We start from the raw sequence: 12,558 nt of genomic DNA, 5'->3' as shown, positions 1-12,558 counted from the left end.
GAGAGAGAGATACACTGAGAAATTGCATTCTCGTTAAAACGCGAAAGATTTCAGCCGCAATAACACCGATGAAATATACGCGTTCGCATTACGCGCGGCACGGCGGGGAGCGGGGAGGCGGGAACACGTCGACGGTGCCAAAAACTGTAACCTCGCGCGGAACATCGGTGCATCAAGCGCAATTTCTCAAGGGTGGAATATAATTTATGCTGCGGGATATAACCCTTCATCGTCCCGGCCCGGTTCGGTCGTGTGTCGTGAAAATAAGCAGCTGTGCCGCCGCCGCCGCCGCCGATGTATGTACGCGCGTCAGTCGGCTAGTCTCGCTCTCGAGCTGCCCAAAATTGGCGTAATTTCGCTCGCCCTATCGCCCGGAAATGATAGCATCTGCCGAATACGGCTGCTCGACCGTTAAGAGATTTTATAGGGTTGATACGGGGCCGCCACCGTCGCCGCTCCGGAGCGGCCCGACGCGTTGCTCGATGATTGCGCGAGACAGCATGCAAATTTGTCTTCGCGTATGCACTCGTGATTAGCCACACGTCACCGTTCTCGCATCCCGTACGAATTATTCCGTGACGTGCGCGTGCGTGCGATGTCGTATCTTCCTCGGATTCGACCATCATAGATCTCGTCAACATCGATCATAGGCTTCTCTCTCTCTCTCTGTCTTGCGCGAGACGCGCGAAAAATTCTGAAAAGCGCGGAAAGAACGAGTCATTGTCGACGACGATTCGACGGGCAAACGCGCCGGACAGCGTCTGACGGGGTAACGTAACGTCGCGCAGCCGTTACGGCTTTTAAGGAGCAATAATCGAAGGTAACGGTCTTCGCGGTGCACCTGCATTTACCTGCTCGACTTCAAGTTAGCCCGGCAGCCCGTTATTTTCGGCCGATTTAACCCGACGTAAACTCGACACGCCGCGCGTCCGCCGTCGCGCGATCCGCAGGAATCTTCGTAGCACGCGCGCTCCTAATCGTAACGCATAATCGCTCCCCAATGGGACCAAGGTCGTCGCGTAACGAGGAGGAATTACACGACGTCCGATTGTCGAATAATCGAGCCTGATGAGGCAATGGGAGCGATTACACTTGGAAGAACACGTCGGTCCTACTTGGACCGCTGAAAATTACCTTGAGAATCCGTCCGTAGTTCGAGCGAGTGTATCCACTCGGAAAAGAGCGGCGGCCCGACACAGCGACTTAACCCTTTAACGCCCGACTTTTTTATAAGTGTTTTAAGAATAAAATTTGAGTTTTTTCGAACTGAGACTACAAGTACTACAAGTACTACAAGTAGCAATAACCAAAAAAAAAATATCAGAATTTTATTACAGAGAAAAATGAAGGGTAATCTATATGACATAACTCTGATAGTCAGCTTGACATTTTTGAGCTGAAACTTTACTACATTTGTAAATGAAGTTTATCATTCAGAGCGTGAAGCTTACTGTTTCAGAAGAATATCTTATAGATCACCATTTAGATAGTCAATCGTCCCTTCATTTTTCGCCACATAAAAAACTGTAGGTCACCAGGTTTCACAAAAATAGGTTGTTTTCTTGATCTTCGTGTCCACCATATTGGATTCGCCATTTTGAATTTCTGTATTCTTTTAACTTCACACTTTGCATCTGAGAAAGCTTCCAAATGTATAAAATTATAACAGATACCAATCTATTCATTTATAGTGCACTTCTAGATGTCAGTAACAATACAAACTACTTGCCTACTTGGAATTTGACGAAACATGTTATCATTAAAACTGAGCTAAAAACAGACTAAATCGAATCTACATACAATCTATACACCATTTTTTAGAAGAAGAATTCACCTTTACAGTGGTGCAAAGAAAACGAAAATATCTCCTTTTTTGACTAAGTTATGGTTTCTTAAGTGCGTTTCTGGTAACTATAATGGCTACCAGTAGACCTTAAAGAGTTAAACCAGTGTTTTTCAACCTTTCTTATCTTACCGCGCACTTGAACCTATGGACACGTCGCGAATTACCTTATTTTGCAAGGCTACGTCTCACCCACTTTAAAAATAAGCCGGTGCTTATTTACCATAACAATGATATATTCGTATCAATTTAAAGAGGTTTTAATTTCGATGCGTATACTCGCTGTGCTTTGAACTTCTTTCGAAAATAATTTAACTGATGACCTTTGACGATTTTCGCGGAACACCTTAGATCCTCTCGCGGCGCAGCAGTGTGCCGCGCGGCGCACCGCTTGAAAATCACTGACTTAAACCTATAAGGACGCTCGACCCTCCGCGATTGATGCCGCCCGACTGTAATTCCTATCGAGCATTATCCGCGCCTCCGGAGCGTCCGGTATTTCTGCGGCGTCTGCTGCGTGCGTGTGCACGCACGCACGCACGCACGCACGCACGCACGACTCGAGGGACGCGTCCGCCCGCGCCCGCGCGCGCAATGTCTCTCTACCTGGCCGCAATTCGCGGTCGGGTGAGTGTCCTTCGCGTCGCGCAGCGTCTGCGTGTCGGTGCGTGTACACATCGCATGCGAAATACCGTCATGCGGGATGTTTGCCGCGAGGCCGACGACGCGACGCGCCGATGTTTGGGCATCTTAGGGCGAAAGAGAGGGAGGGAGATAAATAGATGGGGGCGGAGGGAGAGAGAAAGAAAGCCGGTCCCAGACGAGACGGCTAAATCGGATTAGACTCTTCGTCGCTGTGATTGTAGACGTTGCGTAAGGATCGAACGTTAAAGCGAATTCATGGCCGTGAGGCCATGTTCTGGTCGGTCCGAAATCCGAGTTGAGCGGTGAATTCGAGTGGCTCAAATGAGGGACGTCTCTTTGTCGAGTCATCGTCAACGCGCGTTACGGCGTAGCGCAACGGCGAATGCTCGTCGACGCAATCACAACGAGCGGCGTTGCGAATAATAGCTGATAATTAATTTCGACGTTAATAAATCTCGCGAAGACGGCGGTAACGTTTGATAATTAATAATTCATGGCGGCGTTTTAATAAACTTCCGACTAATACGAGTAATTAATTGTAACGAGTAATAACAATTGATGATATTAATTCCCCCGGCATTATATATAATGCGCGCGCTCGAGTAATAATAACCGTGAAATAATAATCACCCTCCGATCGGGGCTCCTCCGGGCGGCGACCGATCGTCTTCGCGCTCTCGCTCGTTCTCGCGCTCTCGCTCGGTTAATAAATTTCACTTCGCCATTTTATTGCCCCGCTAGTTCTATCTTTTTTTTTCTCCTCCCTTCTCTTCCGCCCGCCGCCGGTAAACGCATTTATATCGCAGCGGTGGTTCCGCTCTGCTCCTCCTCGGGCACCTCCAGCCGCCGGGGGTAACATACGCGAAACATACGTGTCCTATCGTACACCGTAACACCGCGGGAGTTTCGATCCTCAAGCTCTCCACGCACGAGGGACGAGGATGGAGGGTTGGGAGGAGGAGGAGGGTGGGCGATCGATCGAGCGCCTGTGAGAAAGAAAACGTCAAATTTACCGGCATGACTCAACCAGACACGATTCATGAATAATTTATTCGAGCTTAATTAGTCGGCAGCCAATGGATGAATATGAGTGTATATGTGCGGGGGGTGGAGGGTGAGGGGGGGGTGGCCTGGAAAAATGCTTTCCGTAAATACGTCAGGGCGGCGGCGGCGGCGGCGGCGGCGGCGGCGAGAGTAAATCGCCGCGTAAATCGATAAATAATTCAGCATCTCGCTCGTTTTGCCGAGGACTACGCGCGTTTTAGCAAATCGCCCGGCGATCGAGAAACGTGAGTTGCCGAGGACGCGTCGGGTCGGCAGGAATGATTCTTACGCTGGATTCACACCGTCCGTCTAGACGGCGGCGGGAGCCCGCCAAGCTTCCGTCAAATTTTTTCCGACCGCGGGTGGAAGAAGGGTGCGACGGTGACGGGTGCTGTGAATACTCCGATGCGAAAGCACGGAAGAACGTTTTGACGGGAGGAGGATTTGACAGAGAAATCCTGCCTGCCTAGCATCGATTTGGACGGACAGTGCGGAAGCAGCCGTACTCTCGACGAGCTCCTCCAACGGCTCGAGACGAGAATCGACACGTCGCTCTCGGTCCGACTCGCCGGACACCGTCGAAAGCATAAACGAGCCGATGCTTCGTTTACTCGAAGGAAGAAAATTGACAAGAGGAGACCGTCCCGCTCGGCTAGGCGACGACCGGTCGGTCGTCTGGAAGATCTCGGAAGCCGCTCGCCATTTTACAGCGAGAATTCCCAAATACAATCGGGAGTCGCTCTAGGAGACGAGACGCGGAATCTCGTTTCGAATTCGGCCGGGGAAAGCGCACCCTCAAAGGGTAAGGGAGACCCTCTCGAGCGAGCTCGTTGGCCAAGAGAGCTTTCGTTTACCGCCGACGGTCTGGCCATCGTGTAATCCGTACACGGCTTACGACACGTGTTTCTATTCGAGCTTTCGAGCGGAGCAGCCGGGTTTTGCTCAGGTGGTGGGAGCCAGAGGCGAGCTTACACGTTTTCAACGAGCGAACGAACGCGCCGTGCCGCGCCGGCTGCGCGCATTCGGCTGATTTTACGCTCGAGACCGCAATGTATCCGTTTGATATACGGCTCGATGTAAATTTCCAGATAGAAATCGATATCACTCGCCGTGCGGAGCGCGCGTAGAGCTCGCTCGTAACACCGCTCGCTTTTACAGCGCTCGCGAGAGCCACGACTCTAAAGTTTCCGTGAGAACAGCTTCAATTTTAGAAACATTCTATACTGCGCGTGCGCGCGCGCGTACGTACTGGTCTCGCGTTACACTCGCCGGCGTAACTTCGCTGGCTACTTTTATTTACGGTCGCAATGATCCGCACGACGGATTAGACCGCGATAAAGCGATCGCGCGCGGTGATACCGCGCAGATTACGTGGAACGACCCGCAGGAGTATTGGATCTCGCTGCGAGAGGGGCTCGTCGTTTCTTTTCACTGAATCGTTTCTTTTCTCAGAAAGTTATAGATTTTAGCGTCGGGAGAGAAAATCGGAGGTCTAAACGGGGGCAAGTCACGTGGTTTGCTTTATTCGGGAAAATTTCATTGATGGATGATATTTTGTTCTCCGCTTCATTTCATGTTTGAAAGGGACTGATTTTTTTATACGCGCGCGCGTGTTTCTTGGCGATTTCTAACGAGTCTGCGACTTCGAGTCCCAGAGGAAATTTTCTCCAGACTCGCCAAGTCGAGCGCAACCCGAATAGAAAAATTAATGAAGCTCTGGTAAGAGCCCGATTATTTTTCCCTAACGTTAATTAGGCTCTAGTAAGGATAGAGAGACAAGCATGTCTCTACAAGATGTGTAACAAATGGTTTAACGGTTTTAATGGGTCCTTATAAATATTATAACTTTTTAAGGCAAGATTTTATAAGGCAATATTAATAAAGCCTTATAAAGAAATATTTTTATTATTGCTTGAATAAAAATATTCGTTCTTTTCATTCCAAGAAACTTAAACTGTAATTTCTTTATTTCTTTTTAACCTTGTTAATATACAACAAGAATTTTTTATTTAAAAAATATAGCATACTTTACAATAAAATATAGCATTCCTTTACACATAAAAATCTTGCTACTGTTTTTACTAAAGTTTGTTGCGTTTAAAAACGAAGGCGATACTAGAAAAATTCTTGGAAGAGACTAATAGACTAATAAAACTGATTAAATTTGTTTTTGATTGCGGTATAACTAAAAAATCTTTAAAACAATCGGAGCTATCTACTAAAATACTATGACAATTTTATTACACGCTTGACAATCTTATCAATTTTCTATAACAAAACTTGATTTTGTATAAAAACTAAAGCATCCTTAAAAAATCCTTCTAACGGATCAGTTTTCCGTGTTAAAGCGTTATTTTGCAATATCTAAGGTCTAAAAGGCTCATCTCAAGGCCTGATGTAGTAATAATGAAGAACGACGAAGAACGACGAAGAACAATGAAGAATGTCGAAGAACGACGACGACGACGACGACGACGACGACGACGAAGAATGACGAAGAACGACGAAGAACGACGACGAAAAACGACGAAGAACAACGACGACGACGACGAAGAACGACAAAGAACGACGACGGCGACGACGACGACGAAGAACGACGACGATGACGACGACGACGATGATGACGACGACGATGATGACGACGACGACGACGACGACGACGACGACGACGACGACGACGACAAAGACGAAGACGACGACGACGACGACAACGGAGATGAAAACAACAAAGACATCCCTTTTTAAGACATCCTACTTTCAGCCTTATCGGGATCTTATGCTTCATAAGGATGGCCCTAACAATTTTTTGCTCGGGAAGTTGAAGGAAGGTGTCGCGTTGCGCTGTTTCTCCATCTTCCGGTGCAGGAAAACCAAGTAACGACGCTCGCGAATGCGTAGCGTATATCCATGCGTATCGCTTTCCGTACCGGCTTCGGTCGTCAAACTCGAGTTTTATCGAGCCTCCGACTTATATCGTTTCCGCGATCGCTGATTTATTTGCCGATCGCGTTTCTCGGTTAGACATTAGGATCGGTTACCTTCCCTCCTCCACGCGCGCGCGTGGTCGCACCCGATATTGCTTCGCGTCGGATTTCATTATTCGTCGTATTACCGAACGATTCATTAGTGCTCGCAGCGATGAAAATGAAGGAGGGTGTGCCTGTGCGTGAAGGGTATCCGAACAAATCGCAGGTCGGAGGAGGGAGGCGGTTCTCGTTCCGAGCTCGAACGAGACGACAACGTCGTCTCTCCTCGCCCTTCCCGTTCGCCGTGGAAAACGCCGACTTGGCCGTTGCGCGGGGATTTCCCTGCGAAATGTACGAGTAATCGCTCGGAAAAGACGCATCGTCCTCCCCCGGCTTTCCGATTCAGACCCGTCGCTTCCGAAAATCCCGAAAATCTCTTACGTTATCGCACACGCGTGCGAAGCGAGCGTAACTTCTGCGAATTCTGCGACGATCGCGAATTACCTCGACCAACTGACAGGATCGCGGGCGAGACAGCCAGAGTAGCTCGCGGAAGAATAATGAGTGTTGAAGTCCTCGATAAACGGCAGGACACTATTTGATATCTGAGTTCCAATTTATATAATTCATTTACATACCGTTATTTAAATATGTTATTTAAATATCAACATTGTATTTCAACTTGGTACGTTAAATGGGCCTGGTAGTCGTGAATAAATAATAATAATATATAATAATAATAATAATAATAACAATAATAAAGTATGCATGCATATATTTAATTATCAAATATTTGATTATAATAAATATTTAATCGATAAACATTGCACGCGTATACGAGCGAGCTTAATTTTAGAGACTGCTCGAAGGGGCTAAAGGTCTGGAAACACTCGCCGCTGCCGGAAGCTCGGCAGATGTCGAACGAGACGATTCACAGCCGCGCGCTACTTTCTGCTTGCAGCTTCGACGAGACGTCGATGGACAGCTGCATATTGGCTACCGTCGACGAGGGCCGCGTCGTCAGTGACTTGTCGGGCGAGTCGGTGAAGGACAGTAACGAGGTGGAAGTGACGTCACTCGAGGAAGCCAAGTCGGTCATAGCGGCTCTCCGAGCGCGGCAACGGGCTCAGGCCCAGCAGATGCTCGCATGGCGGAGGACCCTGAAATTGCAGGTAAGTTTCTATCACGAAGAGGTAGTCTTCGCGAATGGCAATCCCTAAGCCACCACCGCGCCGTGCCGCCGTCCCGTCTTCGCTCGCGCGCGGCGATCGCTCGGCGAAAACACGCGGAACGATCGATCGGAGCTATTACCCCCCGAAAACCATAAAACACGCCCGACCCAAACCGATGTTACGGACAGTGAAATATTAGATACATGGTGATCCATTTGAATGCGAACGACCACATATCTTCGAAGTGTATTCGGAGCGACGGGAGGAAAGCGCGTTTCAAGCGCGTGAACGGGCTCGCGCGATCGAGGCTTCTTCCGCCGTTCGAGTCCTCGCAGAGAGAGAGAGAGAGAGAGAGAGAGAGAGAGAGAGAGAGAGAGAGAGAGAGAGAGAGAGAGAGAGAGACGAGAAATCCATATCGACCGTCCCGGAAACTCGAGTTTCCCTGAGAAGATGTTTAACGTTCCGCGCATGGCGCTACACCCGTGATTAGATCTTCTCGAGAAAAAGGGAAAGAGGGAGAGGAAACTATCGCGTTAAACGGGCGATTTATTCCCAATTCGTCGCGAGCGACTCCTCGCTAAAATATCCCTCGACTCGTCCGTATGCATTAATTTCCGTAACGATGGAGAGAACGGGGATGAGAAATGGGAGAAGTGAGCGAGGGAGCGGAGAGCAGGGGTAGAAGCAGGAAGAGAGGAAGAGAGAGAGAGGGGGGGGGGCGAATTCCTTCGGGTGAGCAAAACGGCACCGCTGCCATGAGTCATTGCCATAAAGAGGTTTCCGTGCACTTCCGGGATAAGCCGGGGCGTCTCGTGACATCGTACGATTTCGCGTCTGACTTCGCGTGACTGCGAACGATTCCCGGTTTTGCGAGGTAGCCCCGCGAAAAAAAGGACTCCCCCACTAAATTCGCCGGCAATCTGCCGGGGAATAATTGCTATACGAAACGATCCTCTTTCTCCGGCTGGCTGGCTGGCTGGCCGACCGGCCGGCTGCGCGCCGGCGAATGGCCGATGCAGATTGCGGATAACGACTTTCCGTGTACTTTCGTCGAGTTCAAACGGTAGGAATATTAATACGTCATGATAAATCTATTTTGGCGGGTTACAGACGGCGAATGGGATGGGAGGAGGGTGAGGACGCCCCTCGTCTCCCCCGCCTTGCGCGCACGAATAGAGCGCTGGTCGTGAGCGACGTTTCGCGACAAATTCGCCCGTCCTCTCGCTTCAGAGTACTCTATTTGTGTTTTATACATTGTATATCGTTCATACACTCGGCGTATATCCTCCCCGCGCATTTCTCTCTCGTCGATCTCGCGTCGACGCGGCGGTTCGTTGGAGAAGCCCCTCCAACTTGCGATCGTCCGACGAGTTACGTTTCCGAGTTTCATTAATCTTTCACCTCCGACCAAATTCTTCGGTTCTTCAGTTCGATACGATCAGATCGTTGATTCAATTCCCGACTCGACCTTTTTCTCGGCGAGGAAGAGAGATTGCTTGAAATAACGAGTGCCAACGAACGAAGCGAGCACGCTTCGCTCGTCGGAGAACAGAGAATTCTCCCGGCTTTCGAGAGCCGAATCCGCTGCGCAGGAGGGTCAGAAATTCCTCCGACGAGAATGCTTCGTTCATCGTCGCGTTGATTTAATCGAACTTTTTGCTCCGCGCAGCCGCTAGTCGTACGCCAACGTAAATATCAATAAGTTACGTCGCTCAGCGCGCAGTGAGCGAACGATCGAACGATCGAACGAAGAATCCCGCCCGCACTCTCTCTCTCTCTCTCTCTCCCTCTCTCTCCCTCTCTCTCTCTCTCTCTCTCTCTCTCTCTCTCTCTCTCTCTTTCTCCCCCCCTCTCGCCGGAGAATGACATTTCGTAAACGTAGAATCTGTCCCTCGAGGCATTAACCGGTCGTTCACTCGCTCGTATCTACCTACCTGCCTACCTGCCTACCAGCTTGCGTCGGTGAAGTGTCTCAATTATTTTCGTCCTCCTCGTCCCCGTCCGCCGCGCCGGCGGGACGCGTGATGCGCAACGACGATAGCACCTGGCCGTCTCACCGCCAAGGTGCCATTTACGTTGCACAATAGCGGGAGTAATGGACTCGTCCTCCTTGCAGCAAGAGAAGGAGGAGGAGGAGGAGGAGGAGGACGACGACGAGAGGACGGAAGGAAGGAAGGAAGGAATGAAGGAAGGAAGGAAGGAAGGCCGGCAGGCAGACAGGCAGGCAGGCAGGCAGGCAGGCAGGCAGGCGGTAACGCGACGCTCTCGCGAAGTCGGTCGCTGGATACACGCGTTGTGTGCAGAAGCGTGCTCGTATTACCGTATTCGCCGTTGTGCAAACGGTCGCAGCGCAGCTTCCGCGCGTATCAATGCGTGCGGACGGCAAAAGACGCTCGCGTCAGCGAGTGACGCGCGAGCTCAAAGGGAGCCTGTACTCTTGGCGCGCGATGTCTGTACAAATAGCGTGACGATTCAATACATACCGTATGCCGTACTCTACCGCTAAACGGCTCCCCTCGAACGGTATTTCGACCGGCAGACGAGAGCTGCCGAGAGAGAGAGAGAGAGAGAGAGAGAGAGAGAGAGAGAGAGAGAGAGAGAGAGAGAGAGAATACAGTGGAGTAGGGAGAGGAGCCGATTGGGTTTTACGGTGTTGCGCGCGAGGGGGACCAATTAATGCGCTGGGCAAACGCTGATAATGTAACGACGGCGATCGCTCGCTAATTAATTACTTGATACCCATAGCGAGTCGCCGTGTCTCCGCCACGGTCGCGATTGCGCTTCGTTATTAATTAATAAGCGACGCGAATGTAACCGCGTACGATATGATAGAAGACGAACTTGAGAATTCGGGTATCCTGGTCGATGTATTCACGACGTCCCCGTGACGATTCGTAGGAGGACCTGGTGGCACGACTGACGCGCGAGAAGGCTGAGCAACTACGGACCTTGTCGTCGCAGCTTCTGCTGTTCGAGTCGAGGCTCTGCAGGAAGCAGAAGGAGATCGAGGCCAGTCTGAGTCAGCGAGAGTCCATTATCCTGCGACAACAAAGGGTGATCCGGCAGTTGCAGAACAGACTGGCCGAGAGGACCACCGGCACCAGAGACTCGCCACCCTGCGACGCCCTGGACCGATTGGATAGCCTGGGCGACAGCGACAGCGCTGTGGTACTCGAGGAGGCCGCCGATGATCCAGCCCCACCGAGGTGCGCGTTCTTAGAGGAGACATCTCACGCATGAGAAGCTCTCATGAGACAATTATTTATTTTTTTTTTATTATACTTTATGTTTTATTTATTTATTTATTTATTTATTCACCATTCACTCGTGTGTATGGTGTAAAATTTTATTTGTCAGACTACTTATATTTTATTTTGTCATTGCGCTTTTTTTTCTCCCCTCGCGTTTGTTCGACTCCATTGTGTAACTGAAAACGACTTTCCCGTTAATAAATGATGACTATTTAAAAACAAAAATCGCGACCAGAAATCGTATTGACTTACAAACAGTTCTGTAACGTTGGTGTTAAGCAGATAATGTTATTATTATCATGGGTTATAAAATGACTGTGTCGAGCGAGTCTGGTGGCGAAGTCGTTACACAGTCTGGATTGTTCACTGACCGCACTCGTGCGATTGGCCCGCAGGTTTCGGTCCAACATCACCGACGTAACTGTGATCCGTTCCGTGTCGGACGCGGTGGAGCCGTCGAACAAGTATTCGTCGATGAGACGGTGCAACGGTTTCCTCAGAAGACCGGAGATCCTGGAGACCGTGTATTCCGTGGAGGAGGACGGCGACAGCGAGAACAATCAGGATCCATCCGAATCGACGGAGAACTCGGAGTACGAAGACAGGAGGGCGAAGAATTTGGGCAACGGCAAGGGCAGGCTTCAAGATCTCTACGGCAGTTTCGAGAGGCTCGCTCAGGAGACGGATTCTCCGCCCAGCGAGCGGCCGAGAGACGAGAGCCAGCAGGCGCAGGTGAGCACGAGCGAATCGAGAGCTCGTCGGCGTACGTGAATTAGATTTGTCGGCGAAGCACGGCTCCACTTGGGCCGTTAATTGCACCGTTTGATGGGAGTGCTGCTAAGAAGCGCGCACGAGAAACGCCGACGAGCGCTGTCGCCCTTCTTTTTCGTATTCAGTGACACGAAAGAGTTCAGTTTGACATTGTTATCGGGCAATTTCATTTATTTGCCATTAACATCGGCTAAATCCTACGTGGCATCATGGATTTGGCCTTTTTGACAAGCTCTTCTGGGCGCTCAAACGTTCAAGTCAGCATATCAAGTCAAGTCATCGTATGACTCTAAATCGTCGACGTTTTTCGTAAAGACTCGACTCGTTTATGCTTTCAGGTGACGTACAATAGGGTAATGAGTAACCACAGATCCGTGACGAAGCCAAAAGACGTGAAGTACAAGAGGATAAACAAGGCGAAGTCAAAGAGTCTCGAGGAACTCCGGGGGCGTCTCAGAAATTGGGTCGAGAAAGGGAATAAGATAGCTATATCGCTGGATCAGTCATATGCCTGAGCTTACACTTCTTGAAAGTATATAAATTATTGTCTCACGATGAAGCGGAATGAAAACGACTGTTTCTCACGTGTACCGTTTGAAACAGAAATTTCGATTCTATTCGCGAGATTCGCGATCGAACGGTGGACCTTTACCTTTAGCGAAGTCGCTGTATGACGTATTTAATTGAAATATCATTGCTCCATGTGATATTTACTGTAGTGTCTCTCCACGTTAATTGCGCACTTAGGTCAAAGACGAGCGATTCAAGACTTGTGATATGATTTTACTGTATACAAAGGGTGTAGTTAGGAAGAATTTAATATCGGAACAAAAAAGAGAGAAAAAAGAAATATATATATATATATA

At 49.6% G+C, this 12,558-nt stretch overlaps 1 protein-coding gene across 8 annotated transcripts in view; it reads left to right on the top strand.

The window, feature by feature from the left end:
- LOC105184426 (uncharacterized) overlaps window positions 1–12,558 on the top strand; it is a 113,742-nt gene extending 101,184 nt beyond the window's left edge. For 6 of the 8 annotated variants that reach the window (XM_025300188.1, XM_025300187.1, XM_011143224.3 and 3 more), the window contains 4 exons: window positions 7,460–7,670; window positions 10,569–10,876; window positions 11,317–11,653; window positions 12,031–12,556. In XM_025300188.1, the coding sequence (XP_025155973.1) occupies window positions 7,460–7,670; window positions 10,569–10,876; window positions 11,317–11,653; window positions 12,031–12,207 (1,033 nt within the window). In that variant the 3' untranslated portion in view covers window positions 12,208–12,556. Of the gene's footprint in view, window positions 1–7,459; window positions 7,671–10,568; window positions 10,877–11,316; window positions 11,654–12,030 lie in introns of all 8 variants that reach the window. The other 2 variants (XM_025300184.1, XM_025300183.1) reach the window with 2 other exon arrangements.

Source organism: Harpegnathos saltator, unplaced genomic scaffold (assembly GCF_003227715.2).
Source record: "Harpegnathos saltator strain DR-91 unplaced genomic scaffold, Hsal_v8.6 scaffold33, whole genome shotgun sequence".
NCBI lineage: Eukaryota > Metazoa > Arthropoda > Insecta > Hymenoptera > Formicidae > Harpegnathos > Harpegnathos saltator.
The sequence above is the reverse complement of the archived record's forward strand: the minus strand, read 5'-3'. Positions and strand labels throughout refer to the sequence as shown.